This window comes from Haliotis cracherodii, unplaced genomic scaffold (assembly GCF_022045235.1).
Source record: "Haliotis cracherodii isolate W230 unplaced genomic scaffold, xgHalCrac1.p SCAF_15, whole genome shotgun sequence".
Lineage (NCBI taxonomy): Eukaryota > Metazoa > Mollusca > Gastropoda > Lepetellida > Haliotidae > Haliotis > Haliotis cracherodii.
The window spans coordinates 13,115,549-13,138,383 of NW_027266270.1; the positions used below are offsets into that span (position 1 = coordinate 13,115,549).

A 22,835-nucleotide genomic window follows, 5' to 3' on the forward strand; every position below is an offset into this window, starting at 1 on the left:
CTAGCACTATATATCGGCATCAGTCCGGACTAGTACAAGCAGCCACACACACACACACACACACACACACACACACACACACACGTGCATGCACGTATATAAGTGCAATAATCTTGGACGCGACGTTAAACCCTATTTCACCTCACCTACTGACAGAGGACGCAATTTTTCATGATCATTAAACGGAAAATCTCAGCATTTTCGATTTGTCCAGGGCGGCTTTCCATATACAGTATTTAGTTATGCTCGAGAGCCAGTTGAAGAGGTGTACTGTTACCGCCGCTCAAGTCAATGTATGATGTTAAGAAGCAGAGGACACGCCAGATTCGATTATATACACACAGCCGTGATATTGCTGTGATATTGCGGCTTTAAACAACAAACAAACAAATTAAAGACCAAAGTCTGTGTGATATTATTTTCTGGGTACATTCTAGCTAACGGCCTCATATGTAGTTTGTTTTGTTGTTTTACGCCGCACTAGGTACTTTTCCGGCTATATGATCGTGGTCTGTAAATAATAGAGTCTGGACAAGATACTCCAGTGATTGATGTCTTGAGCATCGATCCACGCAATTGGGATCGATGACATGCTTCAACCAAGTCAGCGAGCCTGACCACCCGATCTCGTTAGTCGCCTCTTACGATAAGCATAGTCGCCTATTACGGCAAGTATAGTCGCCTCTTACGACAAGCATAGTCGCCTCTTACGATAAGAATGGGTTGCTGAAGAACAGTTCTATCCCGGATCTTCACTGGGGTTAGCGACCCGTGAAGATCCGGGGTAGAATAGGTCTTCAGCAACCCATGCTTGCTGTAAAAAGCGACTATGCTTGTCGTAAAAGTCGACTAACGGGATCGGGTGGTCAGGCTCGCTGACTTGGTTGAAGCATGTCATTGATCCCAATTGCGTGGATCGATGCTCAAGATATCAATCACTGGATTGTCTTGTCCAGACTGGATTATTCTGCTATACCTTTAAAAGTGGAAATTGAAAGGTAGTAAATATTCTGTGTGATAAAAAATGTGTCCGGTTTACTTCTTTAAGAGCAAACAATATAATCCCACGCACATCTAGGATGTCCGCAGCCGCAGCCAATCAAAGTTTGTAAAACGTAGTACATTATTTTACCTGGAAATTGTACACACCGTCTGGCGTCATATATCTTTGGTTTTTGCATAGTTAATTCTTTTTCGATGTGAAGAATTCTGATTGGTCTCTTAATGCCACATTTCAACCACTCAAAACGACACGCGAAAGGCTTACCTTGAGAGTGGCAGTTAAAGGTATTACGAAAAATGAAATAGAAATTAAATCCGTAATATTTGAATAAGATGATGGCCTCGGCTGGTGACTGGTGAAAGTCACCTTATTAAAACACCTTATTAACATTTTATATTGTGTCGTATGAAGATTAATACCGATTTCAGATCGTCTGTTTTCGGATGATGTTGTATTTAAAATGAAAATCATCATATCAAGTTGTCGCTCGTTATGATCATATTCAAACAAACATGTATGGTGTAGTTGATAGAATATTTTCCGCAACAAAATTGAGTGATGCTGATATGCCGTGATATTACTGGTTTACTCGTAAATGCGGCGTTAAAAACAACTCACTAACTCACTCACTCACTCACTCACCAACATTACAAGTATTTATTTACAACTCAACCACTAAAGAGCTTTTTTGGAAAGGGGTATGAGTGGGGGTAGGGGTAGCACTTGAAATATAACAAAAGTGAATAAAAATAATGTGTTTTTGTTAGCCAAATATACTCATTTAACTGTTGTTTTTTAAAACGGTTCACCATGTGATGAAAATATTATGTTGTTTGTACGGCACAATAACTAATATTTTGAAAATTGGTGTTCGCACCACTGCATTCCCAAGATTCTGCATCATCATCATCATCATCATCATCATCATCATCATCATCTCGTCATCGTCATCGTCATCGTCATCGTCATCATCATCATCATCATCGCTATTATTCTATACAGAAAAGAACATATGTAGCAAAGAGGGTTTGGGTGATCCTGGCCCAGTCAGGCTGGTTAGGCTCATCACCAGCTCGGGGCCCTTGTCCCCTCCACACGCAGCCCAGACAGCGAATGGGACTTCTCCCGGGAAGCGCTGCCGAATCATGTCGCTTGGGATACTGTGTTTGTGCCAAAGCTGGACATCCTCAGACAATGTGTTGGACAGTCTCATTAAATCCATTGCATTATTATTATTATGTACAGATTAAAATAAGAAATGCAACAAAGAGGGTTTGGGCGATCCTGACACAGTCAGGCTGGTTAGGGTCGTTAATATTATTTACAGATTAAAATTAAAAACAAATGCAGCAAAGAAGGTTTGGGTGATCCTGGCATAGTCAGGCTGGTTAGGCTCATCGACAGCTCGGGGCACTTGCCCCATCTACACGCAGCTCAGACAGCGAATGGGATTTCTCCCAGGAATCGCTGCCTTGTCGAACTAACCCAAAACCTTTTGGATAATGTGAAGACCTCCCAACACTGCAGCCTTCTGCATTACCCATATTGTCAGAAGGGCTGTATTCCTGGTAGCAAACCCGGGTACTCTCCCAATGTCAGTCAACAGATTGAGGGAGTACAAAACCTAAGGCACCGAGAACAATGGGGAGTCGGACAACTTGGTACTTGGGATGCAAGCGTGACATTTCGAAAGCGAGGTCCGCATATTTGCCATGTTTTTCCTCAATCTTGTCAATCACATTAGTGTAAAAAAGAAAAGAAAATTCAATTATATAAATGATTTCATTTGATTTATCAAAAAAGGTCAAGATCAGGTTAGTTGGCCTGGATATGTCTGGGGCTGTATACGGGCCTAATCCAAAGATTTTTTATTTATCATTTCCCATGACGCCCTCTACCTATTCTGGGTCGTACCATGGATGGACCTCTTCGTCAAAACAACAAGCATGGCGAAGACGGTAATATAATGATCGAGCTTCCCCATCATGTCGCTTTAGATACTGTGTCTGTGCCAAAGTTGGGCATCCACTGACAATGTGTTGGACAGTCTCATTTTACATTTTGATGCAAAATCACATATTGACGGTTTCGAGTTGGAAGTGACTTGTCCTGAGCAGCAACCAGAAAGCCTTTCACATTTCAGGCCAGCGGACCTCATCCAAGCGTAGGACTCTGTAGGGTTGCTGATCTTCTCAACACACTGCATATAGACCCGATGCAGTGGTCGTTCAGATAGCCTTGAGTCTGGGCCGATTTGATATTCATTTCTGTACCGTCCAGGAGTACAGAGCCATCAACAAAATCAACAATGACATTGAGATTATGTCCCATATCATTGGCTCATTTATGAAAACTGTGGAATGCCTTGTTTTCATCATGAGTCTTGAATGCTTCACGAGAGGATCATCAGACAAATAAATGTGTGCAAAAGTGCACAACATAATTCTATCATGAAGAGCCCTAGCGTTAATCAAACCACGCTTTATTATTATTATTATTATTATTATTATTATTATTATTATTATTATTATTATTATTATCATTATTATTATTATTGTTGTTATTGTTATTGTTGTTGTTGTTGTTGTTATTGTTATTATTAAGCAATTGAAACGGTTTCTATTCAAAGATTTCAAAATGATCTATCCATGTTCAAGGGGTGACCATAAACGGAAGACGTACATGTACGAGTAGTCTTGTCCTATCGACACGTGCATCCTGAAGATAAGGCATATAACTGAGTCAACAATCCAATGGGTAGTCATTGGCTGAATGTCTCAAGGTAACCAGCCAATGAATGCGATAACACATGCCCGTCTACCTTGACCTATTATTAAGAGAAGGGTCATCAATATCCTTGAAGGTCGTTTATCTATTCCGCTGGCTCACGCATGTTGCATTTTGAGAGCTGGGACAAACATTTCTGCCATGCTTTGCAATAATAAAGTATAACAAACATTATATTTTATCACTATGGGGGAAAATCTGAAGGGCCATTGTCCTCGGAACTATGTTCATGAAGCAGGTTGCATGTGTCCAAGGGCGTACGTTTCGGCCCTCGGATGGTAGCTCAGGGGGATGACGGATGACAAAACCCATGGGTGAAGTTTAAGACGACAGGAGCCATGTGTATTGTTACAGGTTGAAATGAGTCGAAAGTGTACATATTGATAATAATGTGAGGTGAGGTGAAATTGGGTTTAACGTCGCGTCCAAGATTATTGCACTTATATAGCGACGTGCATGCAAGTGTATGTGTGTGTGTGGCTGCTTGTACTAGTCCGGACTGATGCCGATTTATAGTGCTAGCTCACTGAGATACCATGCCGCAGTTTAACATGAATACCCCACTCAGACACAGTATACTGACTCCGAGCCGACCAGTCCTTGTTTTAGCCCCTTAATGCCGAGCGCCAGACATGGTAACAACAAGTACCATCTTTTAACGTCTTTTTGTATGACGCGGCCCGGGATCGAACCCTGGACCTTTCGCTCTCCGGGCGGACGCTCTACCACAAGACCACGGAGGCGGTCTATAATAATGTGACAGAACGCACACCGAATGATCAATGTTCCCGGTGCGGAAACCAGCTTCTGTATATTTTCTTTGCCGGTCTCTCCGATTAACCATGTCAATCAGGTTTTGGAGAGGTGCTACTACATAACTAGGGGCAAGGTCATTGATCCACGTGCATGTATATACGCAAGGTCAGGCGACGTAAGGAGGTGTTAATTGACATTTTTAGACAGCGCTGGAGATTAAGGATTCTGCCCAAAAGGGGCTTATGATAAGAGGGGATACGCCGAATGTTTGCTGAAATAAATAAACAGACAAAGGGCATATAATTTCGGTGCTGTTGGAAACATATTGAACCAATTAGGTATTTAAGATAAATGAAATGTTAAATGGAAGTATGAAGATGGTTTGCATTATTTTAAATAAAAGCACTGAAATGATTTGCACTGATACATGCGACCGTGAAATGTTCACAGAAAGGGACAGATCCAAAACCGTTAACATGTAAAATGAATGATTCGTTTGCTGAAACGTAAAAAGAGTTTATTGACAAACAAGGGCTGTTCAACTCCACCAACGATCTGATTTATCCATGTAAACTTTGCTTGTTGACATTATGTTCAATAAATCTTAAAAACTAAGCGGTTTACGGTGATCGGTGATCATCATACACTCTCTGAGAACATCGATGAAAACATCACCATTCACAAATCATCACTCACACACCACACATCACCACTCTCCACTCACACATCACAAATCACTGCTCACACACCACACATCACCACTCTCCACTCACACATCACAAATCACTGCTCACACACCACACATCACCACTCTCCACTCACACATCACACATCACTGCTCACACACCACACATCACCACTCTCCACTCACACATCACAAATCACTGCTCACACACCACACATCACCACTCTCCACTCACACATCACAAATCACTGCTCACACACCACACATCACCACTCTCCACTCACACATCACACATCACTGCTCACACACCATACATCACCACTCTCCACTCACACATCACAAATCACTGCTCACACACCACACATCACCACTCTCCACTCACACATCACACATCACTGCTCACACACCATACATCACCACTCTCCACTCACACATCACAAATCACTGCTCACACACCACACATCACCACTCTCCACTCACACATCACAAATCACTGCTCACACACCACACATCACCACTCTCCACTCACACATCACAAATCACTGCTCACACACCACACATCACCACTCACCACTCACACATCACAAATCACTGCTCACACACCACACATCACCACTCTCCACTCACACATCACAAATCACTGCTCACACACCACACATCACCACTCTCCACTCACACATCACACATCACTGCTCACACACCACACATCACCACTCTCCACTCACACATCACAAATCACTGCTCACACACCACACATCACCACTCTCCACTCACACATCACAAATCACTGCTCACACACCACACATCACCACTCTCCACTCACACATCACAAATCACTGCTCACACACCACACATCACCACTCTCCACTCACACATCACAAATCACTGCTCACACACCACACATCACCACTCTCCACTCACACATCACAAATCACTGCTCACACACCATACATCACCACTCTCCACTCACACATCACACATCACTACTCACACACCATACATCACCACTCTCCACTCACACATCACACATCACTGCTCACACACCATACATCACCACTCTCCACTCACACATCACACATCACTACTCACACACCATACATCACCACTCTCCACTCACACATCACACATCACTGCTCACACACCACACATCACCACTCTCCACTCACACATCACAAATCACTGCTCACACACCATACATCACCACTCTCCACTCACACATCACAAATCACTGCTCACACACCATACATCACCACTCTCCACTCACACATCACACATCACTACTCACACACCATACATCACCACTCTCCACTCACACATCACACATCACTACTCACACACCATACATCACCACTCTCCACTCACACATCACACATCACTGCTCACACACCACCACTCACACATCACCACTCACACAGCACCACTCACACATCGCCACTCACACAGCACCACCACACATCATCACTCACTTCACACGTTACACACTACTCATCACGCATCACACATCAAATATCCCCTCTCACCCACAACACACCAGCATTCGCTACTTACACATCACTACTCACCACTCGTACATCACATATCACACAGCACCACTTACCACTCATGCATCACACATCACAACTCACCACACACCATCATTCACACATCACATATCACACAGCACCACTTACCACTTATACATCACACATCACTACTCACCACACCCACATCACCACTCACACATCACATATCACACAACACCAGTTACCACTCAACCATCACTCATCACTACTTACCCACCACACACCAACATTCACACATCACTACTTACACATCACCACTTATACATCACACATCACTACTCACCACACCCACATCACCACTCACACATCACATATCACACAACACTACTTACCACTCAACCATCACACATCACTACTCACCCACCACACACCAACATTCACACATCACTACTTACACATCATCACTTATACATCACACATCACTACTCACCCACCACACACCAACATTCACACATCACTACTTACACATCACCACTTACCACTCATACATCACACATCACTACTCACCCACCACACACCAACATTCACACATCACTACTTACACTTACCACTTATACATCACACATCACTACTCACCCACCACACACCAACATTCACACATCACTACTTACACTTACCACTTATACATCACACATCACTACTCACCCACCACACACCAACATTCACACATCACTACTTACACTTACCACTTATACATCACACATCACTACTCACCCACCACACACCAACATTCACACATCACTACTTACACTTACCACTTATACATCACACATCACTACTCACCCACCACACACCAACATTCACACATCACTACTCACCCACCACATCACCAACATTCACACATCACTACTTACACTTACCACTTATACATCACACATCACTACTCACCCACCACACACCAACATTCACACATCACTACTTACACTTACCACTTATACATCACACATCACTACTCACCCACCACACACCAACATTCACACATCACTACTTACACTTACCACTTATACATCACACATCACTACTCACCCACCACACACCAACATTCACACATCACTACTTACACATCACCACTTATACTTCACACATCACTACTCACCCACCACACACCAACATTCACACATCACTACTTACACTTACCACTTATACATCACACATCACTACTCACCCACCACACACCAACATTCACACATCACTACTCACCCACCACATCACCAACATTCACACATCACTACTTACACTTACCACTTATACATCACACATCACTACTCACCCACCACACACCAACATTCACACATCACTACTTACACTTACCACTTATACATCACACATCACTACTCACCCACCACACACCAACATTCACACATCACTACTCACCCACCACATCACCAACATTCACACATCACTACTTACACTTACCACTTATACATCACACATCACTACTCACCCACCACACACCAACATTCACACATCACTACTTACACTTACCACTTATACATCACACATCACTACTCACCCACCACACACCAACATTCACACATCACTACTTACACTTACCACTTATACATCACACATCACTACTCACCCACCACACACCAACATTCACACATCACTACTTACACTTACCACTTATACATCACACATCACTACTCACCCACCACACACCAACATTCACACATCACTACTTACACTTACCACTTATACATCACACATCACTACTCACCCACCACACACCAACATTCACACATCACTACTTACACATCACCACTTACCACTCATACATCACACATCACTACTCACCACACCCACATCACTACTCACACATCACATATCACACAACACCAGTTACCACTCAACCATCACACATCACTACTCACCACTTACCACTCATACATCACACATCACGCACTGGTTGTGAATGATCAGTTTCATTACAATTATCTCCGTCACATACAATGTTAACATTTTCGTATTGTACCTATCGTATTGTACCTTATGGCCGTATAAGACCCAAACCAAAGCAATGATCATAAGATCAATTAACATTTCATTAATTGTGATCTATCATATCTATATTGTCACGCGTAGTGACAGTGTTTAACAGTGCAACCACCTCATAACTTTTAACGCCGCTAGACATTATGTACAATAGTCACGTGCTTGATTGTACCTCGATGTTGACACAAAAGGCTGGATCGGATTGGTGGATGGCGAATAGGTGTCTGGTAACATGGCGGATACAATAAAATAGCAAATATAAATGTGCACTTACAACACAAAAGAGCAAGACAAGTCGTAGCGACTCAGCGTGCGTATATTGTAGCCAATAACTTGTCACTGATGAGCGTATGGCCTTGTCTAACAATTATTCAAAACATTATACATATGTCCGTCAATAAAAACAAACAAAGAAACACACACCCGTGATATATCATCTGAAACTAAAATGCAGCTAAATTCAAACATTGCAATGTGCTTCAAAACAATATCATACCAGAAGTAAAACCCCGAACTTGCTTCAAAACGTCGTGATGCCTCACTTGAAGCATAACCACGAACTTGCTTCGAAACGTCGTGATGCCTCACTTGAAGCATAACATCGAACTTGCTATAAATCGTCTTGATATATCACTTAAAGTTTAACACCGAACCTGTGAATTAGAATTTCACTCAAAACAAGGTAATGTGACCAAGACGTTTCACGTGAGACCTCAGTAAAGCTTTCAAATTTTAAAACGTTTTATAATGGACAAGTGGAGGACATTTCCAAAATCGCGTCATGGTTGCGATCACTGTTACTTCTTCGACAGCGACCGTTTTATAAACGAAATACATTTTCACTCACTAACAGATGGCTGTTCTAATCCGAATATCTATCAAGTCTGAATGGGGAGAGAGAGAGATAGAGAGAGAGAGAGAGAGAGAGAGAGAGAGAGAGAGAGAGAGAGAGAGAGAGAGAGAGAGGTGGTGGGGGGCGAAATGGGAGCAACACAGGTCCACATTTCCAAAAGGTTTGGTTGTACACCTTTGACAGCAGCCAGGCTGATTCAACGGTACAGGCAGACAGGGATCGGAGGACACAGGACAGGCCAACGACCCCGAGTGACAACACCACCGGAAGACGGTCAGATACGGCTCATTCACATGCGAAAAAGATTCGTAACGGCGACGGTGACGGCAGCAACAGCGTTGGGACATCCCATTAGCCAACGTACAGTACTTACTGCTCTAATCCGAGCGTATCGTCCTTTCCTAGAAATGGTACTGACTGCTCAACATCGACGCCTGAGACTGCGATGGGCGAGGCAGGTTCGACGCTGGCAAGTGAGAAATTGGTGTCGAGTGCTGTTTACCGATGAAAGTCCCTTTAACTTGTTTCGAAATGACGGCAGAGAACGAGTTTATCGACACAGAGGGAACGTTTGGCTCCGGCGTGTATTCGAGAGGTCCATCCATTCGGCGGGGGAGGTGTCATGGTGTGGGGCGGTATTTGTTGAGATCAGGGAAACCTGACCGCTGTGCAGTACAGAGACCAAGTGTTGCAGCCAGTTGTGCTTCCATTCTTACAAAACCAACAGCAAGGGACACTGTTTCAACACGACAATGCCCGGTCCCATACTGTAAGACTGACTCGGAACTTTCTAAACCAGCAGAACGTTGACGTTTTGCCCTGGCCCGCCCACTCACCCGATATGAATCCTATTGAACATCTGTGGGACCATATTGACAGACAGATTAGAGCAAACCATCAGCCTCCCGTCAACAGACAAGAATTGCAGCAGGCCCTGAGAGACGAGTGGCAACGGATTCCAATCCACGTCATCAGAAGACTGACGTCATCGATGAGGCGGCATAGCACAGCATGCATTGAGGCAGCTGGAGGTCATACTCGCTATTGAGGCAACTGTGTCGACAATGGAACTTGTAATGTGTCTAACAAGCTTTTGGTGACATTTCAGACAACTTTTGAAAATGAAATTTCTTACCCCACCATTGTTTACCTTGAGCTTACATTACCTATGATTGCACAATTTTATTCAAACTGTGGTTGATCAATCATTTGTTACCCCTCCCTAGATTATATTATAAATCAAAACAAAACCTCTTCTTGTTATTTTTTATCGATCACGGAACTATACTTTCGTTTGCCGCCCAGTTTAGAATTGACATTTTACAGTAGTTTATGTTTTTGCATATGAAAATGTAAATAATTACACGAATGAAAAGCAAATGTGTCCCTAAGATCTAAAATATAAACTTCCTTTATTGTTGCTAAGGTCTTACTGATAACACAGGTATTCCCGTTTGCATTTTTCTTGATTTATCTGAACTTAACCTAGAGGACGAGGAAATACAGTGAGTGAGTAGGGTTTAGTGCCGCTGTAAACAGTATTCCAGTTATATCACGTCTTGTCAGCTTAATGTTGGAGGAAAGCCCGAAGTGATGCTGGCGTTTACCACTTCGGTGAAACCTACGAGCACGGGTATGGTGCTGACAAATCTAGAAACATAATCGGGGCGAACCGGGATTCGAACTCACAATCATAGGTTTCTGGCGCGCCCAAGGGACGTAACTCTGCACAGCGAATCGCAGCGCCCGACATTGACCCTCACCCCCACCCCGGGATTAACATGTAAGGAAACACCTCATAGTCCTATTTTTCCTGATCGGGCCATGCACACTAAATCTTTCCACTTAATCGGCCCTCGTATAACCAAGAGGTCGGCTTCCTGTGCATGAATCGTTTGTCCGCTCTGAGCGGATTTCCTAGGTTCAATTCGTTTCAATGTTAATATTAAACATGTAACAGTTTTTAAAAAGTATTAATTCTTGATAAGGCACAGACCATTTAATAATCGGGTGGGGTTGTGGAAGGTGGTCGTGGTCGTTGTGGTAAAGGGGTGGGGAGTGGTGTTGTTTAAAACAGGATATTTGTTCGGTCACTGTTTCAAAACACGCTAAATGTTCTGTGAAGTCATCTACAATTGTTTTGTCACAACATATTGAAGGACACACAGCAATGCCCAACGACCCTTCATTTTTTCTTCGCTAATCTAAAAAAATATATATGAATGATTAAAAATGCCCATAAACTCGTGTACCATGTGCTGTAACACACAGACACAACTAGTTCAAATATTTTAATCATACTAAAAATAAGCTTTTTGACATTAATGATAGTTTTTGTTATCGCAAAGTCGACGTTAAACAATAAAACAGTACAACGATAAACCCTGGGAGCCCTCATCCCTTGTCAATGGGGAGTCAATTTCATGTCAATTTCGACAGTCAGTCACACAGGTGTTTCATTGCTAATGGGTTTTCACAGCTGATATTAGCATACCTTGCCGCAGGTAATATTTTTCTGATTACGAATTTATCATTTGGCCGATCGGAGAAGCTGACAATTTTTCACCTGTGGTTGTATTGATGGTCCTGATTGCACACTGGTCATCGTGACTTGCGGAAAGGTACAATGATGGAAATTGGTCAACCGTGACGTTTTGTGTAGCTGTTGCTTTCTAAAACGGAATGACGTGGTGGGTTACATATTCATATTCAGATATTGTTTGAATTGTTAACGGCTTTAATTTGATAAAAACATGTTCAATTCGCGATCTTAACATTCTTAGCGACCTTACGTCCCTGCTTTTCGGAAGTTCCTAGCTTAAAGATTGTCTTTCGATTTGTTGGTTTGATTTTTGTTTAACGCTACACTCAGCAGCATTCCAGCTATATGACGGCGTTCTGTACATAATCGAGTCTGGACCAGACAATCAAGTGACTGATATCATGAGCATCGATCCACGCAATTGGAATACGATGACGTCAGCGAGCCTGACCAACCGATTCCGTAGTCTCTTGAAGCGAGATGTGTCGTTTTGTACACTATATGTATATACGTGTCCGGATAAGCGAGGTTCGATTGTATATATATATATATATATTTTAAATGGCTTTCAAACAGGAAAAGATTTCTTTCCGTTTCAAGTGATGCCCACACAAGGTTTGTAAAAAATTTAATATTTTCTAATTGAAATGTCTTTCTGCAAATCCCAGATTGATAAAGTAATAAAAATAATGGTCAACCGAGATTTAACATAAGCGCAAGACATAGCCGTGAAACTATATTGAACGTAACAACCAGGGTCATTTGGTCGCATGAGGAACACGAATACTTGAACGAATTATGATTTGCTTGAATAATTAAGGAAACGTGGGCGCAAGTGGTAGAGTGATGGGTCCGGGTAAAGTCGTCGTGACTCTATTTTCGATTGTTGTTGTTGTCATGGGAAGGGACAATTCAAACCCCGTCCTGTATGACATAAGTGGCGTAATATCCGACCTACCAACCATGTCCTGATTCGTTTGAGCGTTTGATTCGTCATGTCTGTCCTCTTTATGATACTGGTCATCACAGCAAACAGATAATAAACAAAGACAATCCTATGGAGTGCCTTTATTTCCCAAAAGACGTGCACAAGCAAAGTCTACACGATGTTGACTTTGGTTCAAAACGTCTCCAGTCACTGTGTGCCCTCCTTTAAACAGCATTGTTTGATATTGCCACAATCCCTGTGTGACCTCGTTTAAATAGCTGTTCCTTGATTATGCCCCAATCATTGTGTGACCTAGGTTCAACAGCTGCAGTAAGTTACATCAAGGGGTGTATGCGGAAAGCTCGAAGTTATGAACGTCTTTGATGTTTGCATTGTCACTTGAAACACACAAGCACCGGTGCTGCCAAATGAAGACTCACGGCCCTTTTGAGAGTATACAAATAATCATAGGCCATTTATATTGTGCATATATAGAAAACTAAACGAGCTCCCGTGTAATACCAATTTTAAAGTTACACGGGAGCGAGTTTAGTATTTTATTTATTACTTGATATTTATAACTTTTTCGAATTTCACTGTCGTGTATGAATAGACAGACACATACACGATCCACAACGTAGTCCAATTGAGTTTAACAGAATAATACTTCAAACACGTAAAACTCTGACACATATTAATTTAATACCCTACAACCGCACACCTTTAGAATACAGGCGTCCGTTCCACAAAGTCATCGTAGCGCTAAGGTTATCCTAACTCACATTCTTTAACAGAAACTTACGACTGTCGTTGCGCCACAGTGCGATCGCCTTGTGGAACGGGGACCTGCACCACAAAGTTTACAATCACGTCAAAATATCCGATGACGTAATTAGTGGATTTGTGTTGCTAGATCCATCGACGAAACAATGCTATGTGACGTCAGCCTAGAAACAAGGTTGCTGGAGTCATCGAGTGTGCATAAGCTCCTCTCTGTGATCTATCATCTCAACACGCAATGTCGTTGAATAAGCCAAGCGATGCTGAGAGTTTTCAGTGGTCGTGAGCGGAACTTGTTCCCGCAGTACATAAGCACGCGTTTTGTTTGGTATTACACAATGTGTAATACAGCTGTATGTTTATTAAACAGGTGATCTCTACACGGGCAAGTAATAACTTTCCACACCACACATGGGCATGCTCAAAGCGCTATTATTACCCCTATCACTGGATCAGTTTGCACTCAACAATCATTCTGAGCTCCCCGGGGAACATACAACGCAATCTGTCTGTTAGGCGCTAGAAGGTTAACAACCATTGCCATCTCATCCTACCGGGTACCCATTCACTGCTGGTTGAACAGAGGCACATTTTGAACAATGTCACTTGTCCAAGGAGACGCCATATGTTACATGTGCTTCAGTGTGGGGCAGGACCGAAGCCCTAGAAACTCCCGGTCACTCATCCAAGGACTCTCTTAACCTCACTTGATTTGTGACCTGTGCTCTTTGCCCAGGACCGCGTGCCACTGACGATCATAGAATACTGGACACAGTTGCAGCTGCATGGCTAAATTATTGCCGATGTAACTTAAATTCAAATTCACTCACTAACACACAAAAATGATTCAATTAAAAGTCAGTAATAATACAAATTAATAATGAAAAATGGTTTGTCTGTTTTGCTCGTTTGTTGTTTAATACCACACTCAACAATATTCCACCTATATGACGACGGCGTGTGAGGAATCGAATCCAGTGATTGATATTGTAAAGGTACTAGGGTACGATTGCGCGCATTCAGCCTAGTCACGGAGTCACGGAGCCTGACAGTGCGACCTGGAGGTTTCGGGTTAGAATAGAACCCATGCCTTTCTTAAGAGACGACTATACTTGTTGTCAAAAGCGACTAACGGGATGTCAGGCTCGGTTAATGGATGCCATCACATCCCATCCATTTGAACCTAGAACTCCATGGGCTCATATAATGGTTAGTATATGACATAAACGATAATCATACAGTGTCTCACAAATGTTTAATAATTATATATATATAGTCAAGCGTATAGTTTTTCTTTTGTGTTCTGAAACCTATCAGAAACTGGTTTCTACACCTGGAGGTAAAATCCGGGACCTTATCTTCATTTGCAACCTGAGATGTACATCCCTTTATCTTTTTGATAAAATCAATCCCCCATTTTCCTTGTCGGAATTTACATCTGTACTGAAAGACGTTGTTAAATAACACTGGCTTTACCTCAATAGTTAACAACGTCGCTGTATAAGTGCAATTATCGAGGACCGACCATTTCATATTCTTTGGGTTGGGGCTTGGGGATTGGGGTAGGGGGAGATGCGATATTATTTATTTTTTTATCAACAGAGAAGCAGAATTATTTTTTCTGGCTCAAATTTATTTTTTATCGATTAAAACCCCACTCCCATGTGTTTCAATAGAAACCAGTTGTTGTTGTCCTCACTTATCGTAATTCCTATGGTTGATCTGAAATCGTTCCAAACGTCAAAGGGGCGGTCGGGTAGCCCAGTGGTTGAAGCGTTAGCTCGTCACACTGAAGATCCGGGTTCGATTCCGGACATGGGTACAGTGCATGAAGCCCATTTCTGGTGTCCCCCGCCGTGATATTGCTGGAATATTGCTAAAAGCAGCGTAAAACCATACTCACTCACTCACTTCAAACGTCAAGTCGCACTCATGACGCTGTGAAACATCCGCTCAGCAGAAATCACAGGAGTGCATTGTCTAAATTTAGATGTGGAGAGGCGCCTTTAAGAATAGAGACTGATCGCTACGAGAATGTACCTTATGAAGAAAGTTATAGTTTCAACTGAACATATTGATTGCGGACGAAAAATAAGTTTTATTTTCATGCCTTGCATATAACGACAAGAGGGCCAACCGACATAATGCATGTAGCTTTATACGCATTACCTTATCTTAAGGCAATGGCCTGTACTAAACCCAGATCTTATCTTTTGCGTTCAAATATTAAAATGAATATTTAAATATTCAAGCATATTGTGCATGTGAAGGTATTTTAGCCACCTTATAAACTATTATTTTATGCATATATTAATTTGTTTTATTGTCTCTCACAAATCGCTCAGCGATTGGTCGTATGTAACCATATATGTTTACAATATGTTTGTTTTGTTTCAATTGCATTTTACAGATATCTACGAGTGAGACAACAAAAAAACACTTCAGTGGATTATCGGATTTATCAGTGTGGATTATCGGTGATGCTCTCAGTCACTGGTTTATCTGCTCTGTTTGTCGCCCACAGGAAAGCGTTGCGTATCCGCGTGCGAGTGACTAGTGTTGCTCGTCACTTAGTCATACTGTTGAAGTCATAATATTGTTTGTTGTAATTGGCCGCTTAAGCTCTCCTACAAATTAAGTAGCTAGGGTATGTAGCCTTGCGGTTAAAGCGAGTTAAATAAAGAATACATTGGACGGAGAGGTTTACCAGCGGTATTGCAGCTTGAGACGCGTTAGGAATGAGTGAGTGAGTGAGTTGGGTTTAACGCCGCTTTTACAGTTATATCACGGCAGAGGAAAGCCCGAGGTGATGCAGGTCTCCCGCGAGCACGGGTATGGTGCTGACAAACCTAGAAACATAATCAGGGCGAACCGGGGTTCGAACACGAGATCATGTGGTTCTTAGAATGGGAAACCCGTGTCCACCAGAACAATAAGATTAGTGAGTATGGTTGAACAGTATTTCAGTTATGTCACGGCAGATCGCCTTGATGTGGTAAACTCTTCGTACAGTCATATTGCTGACAAATACATAATAGCAACGAATCTTAGATTCGAACCCACGGCGAATGTTGGATTCGAACCCACGATTATAAGATCCTGATACGCCTAAGGGACGCAACCCTGACTGAGCCAAACGTGCCCTGAACATATAAGATGAGGTCACAAGAATAATGACATGAGCTGTATTTAACGTTCTTTGACGAGTATTTCAGATACATTATGACGTATCGTAAATCTATTTTCTCCTATAACATCGAATACTGGCACGGAACAGTAATTGTAACGAAACAAGTATTTTTCATGCAAAACGCTAACATTCCAATGTCATTAATTAGCTTGAAACCAATTTTGGATTCCGGGTTAGAATAGGTCCCCAGGAACCTGTGCTTGACATAAAAGGCGCCCAGCTGGATCGGGTTGTCTGGTTGATTGCTGATCATCGTACTCCAAAAGCGTTAATCGTTGCTCATACTATCGATCACTGGATTGTGTGGTCCATTTTGGATTATTTTCAGATCGCCGTCATATAGCTGGAATATTGCTGAGTGCGGCGTAAAACAACAAACAAACGCCCCCACGTGTCACATGGCGTGACCCAAACTACAGCAGCTGTTACCACGTTGAGACAGCCATCATCAGTCTTATATGCCACTACTAATCAAACCCTCACACTATGGCGCCTCCTGCACTCATTTGTCCCGGCAACATGAGTGAAACTTATCGTCAGCTATGAATAATAAAGCAACTGAGATTAAATTTACATGAATTATATTTCCAAAAATAATACCAGATGAGGCAACAGATACATTAGAAACCCTATTAAGCGAAACATCAGTAAATTCAGGTCACGTTTGCTGCTACTAAATTAAAATATACACCCCCTCCCACAAAAAACCCACACAGCGTTCAGACACGCTTTAATGGATTGACGTCATACTACAACAATGCCGTGGCTAAATTGACAACACGATACCAGTCGCCATATCCTCGGTATTGTGATCGCCTACGTTATTTCTAAGACATGTATTATGGTATAATAGAATCTAGCTGGACCTTTCCTCCGCACCTTCACCTTGGTGCCTATTTTAAGACAGCTTTTCTAAGTTTAGTGAGATTCTAAAAAAATAAACACTAATCTTTGACGTAAACGCTGATGCGACGTGTATACGGGCACGAAGTCCTACACGTGGGGTGATGGGAAGCAATACACTGTCACTGTGATTATCAGTATCAGTTTCGAGGTATAAAGTGTCACCGTATCAAGATTCGACAATGAAAATGCTAAGTTTTAGGAATTATATATTCTTAAAAAGTGAATGTGGGAGTTGGGTAAATGCCCTTTAACACTATGTCACACAGTCACGGCTGGGGTGTGTATTTGTGTGTGTGTGTGTGTGTGTGTGTGGTGGTGTGTGTGTGTGTGGGGGGGGGGGGGGGGGGGGGTCTGGTGATCTAGAACTATTCGAGAAATATCACAGAAGGGCTTATTTAGAAATATTCCAGCAATATCACAAAAGGGACTATTTAGAATCATTCCAGCATTATCACAGAAGGGACTATGCAGAAATATTTCAGCAATATAATGACGGGGGACCATTTAGCACTATTTCGGGGGGACCATTTAGCACTATTTCGGCAATATCACTCACGGGGACTATTGCGAAGTATTCCATCAATGTCTCAGAAGGTGATTTCATGTACTTTGCGCGTACTTTACATGTGATTACATATATATTGTACGTACTTTACATGTGATTACATATATATTGTACGTACTTTACATGTGATTTACATGTACATTGCACGTACTTTACGTATAGGATATGATCCCCAAAGTCACAACTAGTTTTGCACCTGGGGCTCCTCCGAGGCCGTTAGAATTTTACATGTGAACTAACAATTGACCTCAGATGAGGTTGACAGAAGACATGTGTTGACACTGTCATGATGAATTCAAGTTCCATGGATATCAACATATTGTTATGTTGCAAAATCGATATTTGTTTGCGTTTGTATATTATTTACCATGACAGTCAGTGATGCACCGGAACTTTTTACAGCAAGTATTTTTTCTGTTACTGGCGAGTGAACGGGTGCGTTTCTACGAACTTTTCCAAGCGATCATTAACATGTATGACTGACATTGTTGGAAACTGCTGAGTGAGGTGTCTAAGGTCCGCGATTCGCTGTGCAGAGTTGCGTCCCTTGGGCACGCCAGAAACCTATGATTGTGGGCTCGAATCCATGTTCGCCCCGATTATGTTTCTAGGTTTGTCACGACCATCCCCGTGCTCGTGGGTATCACCGAAGTGGTAAACGTCTGAGACCTGCATCACTTCAGGCTTTCCTCCCACATTAAGCTGACACACCGCGATATATCTGGAATAATGTTAAACCCAACTCACTCACTCAAATGTGATTACATGTACATTGAGCAACCCATGCTTGTCGTAAGAGGCGACTAACGGGATTGGGTGGTCAGACTCGCTGACGTGGTTGATGCATGTCATCGTATCCTAATTGCCTGGGTCGGTGCTCATGATGTCAGTCACTGGATTGTCTGGTCTGGACTCGATTATTCACAGACCGCCGGAATGTATGTAGGTATGTATGTATGTATGTATGTATGTATGTATGTATGTATGTATGTATGTATGTATGTATGTATGTATGTATGTATGTATGTATGTATGTATGTATGTATGTATGTATGTATGTATGTATGTATGTATGTACTGGATTATCTGGTCTGGACTCGATTATTCACATGTATGTATGTATGTGTGTGTGTGTGTGTGTGTGTGTGTGTGTGTGTGTGTGTGTGTGTGTGTGTGTGTGTGTGTGTGTGTGTGTGTGTGTGTGTGTGTGTGTGTGTGTGTGTGTGTATGTATGTATGTATGTATGTACCTTAAACAAAATCTTCTAACACCACTTTCCGTCCATATGAGACATATAACAGACATGTTATTTATCAAGCAAGCAAGTCTCTCGTGAAGCATAAAATCCGACCTTCACCTTCAGGCCATGCATGGGGAGGTGGCGTGACACAAACGGGCACATGTCCGCATTTTCCGACGAAATCCTTCTAAGAAATGTGAAGCTACTCCTGGGTTATAGATAGTCCTTGTTCTCGGAGAGTTCCGACAAAATCTCACCCAAGCGTGACAAACAGCTGTACCTGTGACTGTCTTGTCACAATACAGGGTTGTTTGTCACGGAAACCCTGGTACGCGCCGTATGGTAGTTGAACAAACCCAGTTTAATATTTCATCATATTTAATGTGATATCGTTTCGTTTGTTAATTGTTGACAGACACGTTTCTCTACTTCAACCACAAGGCATTGTGTGTACAATATAATCCCTGTTCCGCATCAGATGATACAATGAGTACACACCACACCATATCCAATTACGAAATAATGTTGTTGTATTGTGTAGATTCACTGACTGTTGAAATGTATTGTTGTGGTCATGTATCAAATATCCCAGTGGCCCCAGGTATTTTGTTACAATACATTATATATTTTGAAATGTGGATTCAAATTTAACAGGAATATTTTTTTTTAATCGCGTCACTTTTTTCCTGGGAAAATGTTCAGAAGCATTGATTCTATCTTCGATGCGACCTCGCCCTCCATTACGACCACATCCTTTCCTATAACCCCAACTCCGAACCCGAGCATAACTCCGACTTCGAAACTCCACTCCTACACAACGTCAGCTCCTCTCACATCCTTTACTATAATCCCAACCCCTGCCCTACTCCGACCTCCAAACTCCACTCCGACACCACGTCAGCTCCTCTTACATCCTTTACTACAACCCCAATCCCTGCCCTACTCCGACCTCCAAACTCCACTCCTACACAACGTCAGCTCCTCTCACATCCTTTACTATAATCCCAACCCCTGCCCTACTCCGACCTCCAAACTCCACTCCGACACCACGTCAGCTCCTCTTACATCCTTTACTACAACCCCAACCCCTGCCCTACTCCGACCCCCAAACTCCACTCCGACACAACGTCAGCTCCTCTTACATCCTTTACTACAACCCCAATCCCTGCCCTTCTCCGACCTCCAAACTCCACTCCGACACCACGTCAGCTCCTCTTACATCCTTTACTACAACCCCAACCCCTGCCCTACTCCGACCTCCAAACTCCACTCCGACACAACGTCAGCTCCTCTTACATCCTTTACTACAACCCCAATCCCTGCCCTACTCCGACCTCCAAACTCCACTCCTACACAACGTCAGCTCCTCTCACATCCTTTACTATAATCCCAACCCCTGCCCTACTCCGACCTCCAAACTCCACTCCGACACCACGTCAGCTCCTCTTACATCCTTTACTACAACCCCAACCCCTGCCCTACTCCGACCTCCAAACTCCACTCCGACACAACGTCAGCTCCTCTTACATCCTTTACTACAACCCCAATCCCTGCCCTACTCCGACCTCCAAACTCCACTCCGACCACATCCTTTCCTATAACCCCAACCCCGACCCCCAGCCTAACTCCGACCTCCAAACTCCACTCCTACACCACGTCAGCTCCTCTAACATCCTTTACTAAAACCCCAACCCCTGCCCTACTCCGACCTCCAAACTCAACTCAACTCCGACACTCACCTCATTTCCTACCCCTACTTCGACCCCTGTCTACATTCTCACTCCAAACACCATCCAACCCACACCCAAACCTCCTACCCTACTCCGACCGCCTCCGATCACATCCTTTACTATAACCTCAACCCTAGCCCTACTCCGACGTCCAAACCCCAATCCACCCCCTTCGGTACGCCAACTCCGACACCCACCTCAGTTCCTACCCCCACTGACCCCTATCCCCATTCCCACTCCAAACACCATTGACACCCCCACCCAATCCCCATTCAAGCCATTCTACCCTGATCCGACCCCGCCCCTAATCCACCAACTGCTCACACCCTGAGCCCCATCCGACCCTAACCCTACCCTTAGATATTACGAGCTGTCTGGCCATAGACATGGAATGAGGGCCGTGCTTATCTTATGCAACACAACAACACATTGTTTTGTCGTGGATTGGACGGTGACCCGAGCAATATATCTTTGTGAAGTGCAAAATAGCATGTCACGTAACACACGCCCAAAAATGTACACAATCATACAAAGGATATTTACTGATCTGAGCTTTTGTTTGGTCAACTGAGTCAGTCAATGCACTGATCAACTTATCAACAAAATACGTTCGGGGTATATCACCGTCTAACATTGTGAAACGCCTTATGTTGCATTTCCGTTTATTTACGAGAGAGAGAGAGAGAGAGAGAGAGAGAGAGAGAGAGAGAGAGAGAGAGAGAGAGAGAGAGAGAGAGAGAGAGAGCCTGCCAAGGGAGAACAAGCAATGTCTCTAAGAAATTGTACCACAATGCTTTGCAGTACATTGTGACGTCAACAGTTAACATGACGTCACAAATGAATTACATCACTAAACTCTCTGCCATTCTATTTCTACACCCATGACACTGGTTATTACAAATGACAAACTGAAAATATGGAAGAATGATTTTGGATGATAAATATAATCATACCCTTGATCTTTTTATATCAAATATATCAATAGTTGTCAACAGATGTTTAAATCCCTCGGAGTTTTTAACCTTTATCGACTTGTGTTGATATATTCCCTTTCAAAATGCACTCGTTTGAGATTATGTATAGATATGTAAGCTGTGGCATGATATGGAAATTAGGTAGCTGCTGTGTTTACGTGACTCTGTTCATGGAAATATTCACGCGAGCATTTGAAATGGATGTGTCACTAACTTGAACACTACTTTCATTCAAAGCAGTTTACCATGATGACGTCAATTGTAAATATCAAGCCCATACTTAATTTTCGATTAAATTTTGATAATCATATATAATATTCGAATAGCAGGAAGAAATAA

General features: G+C 42.7%; 1 protein-coding gene across 1 annotated transcript; it reads left to right on the forward strand.

The window, feature by feature from the left end:
- Positions 1 to 20,486: 20,486 nt before the first annotated feature.
- Positions 20,487 to 21,179, forward strand: LOC139461531 (uncharacterized). The gene has a single exon (XM_071243015.1). It carries the CDS (start codon positions 20,487 to 20,489, stop codon positions 21,177 to 21,179), a length of 693 nt encoding a protein of 230 aa, XP_071099116.1.
- Positions 21,180 to 22,835: the final 1,656 nt, after the last annotated feature.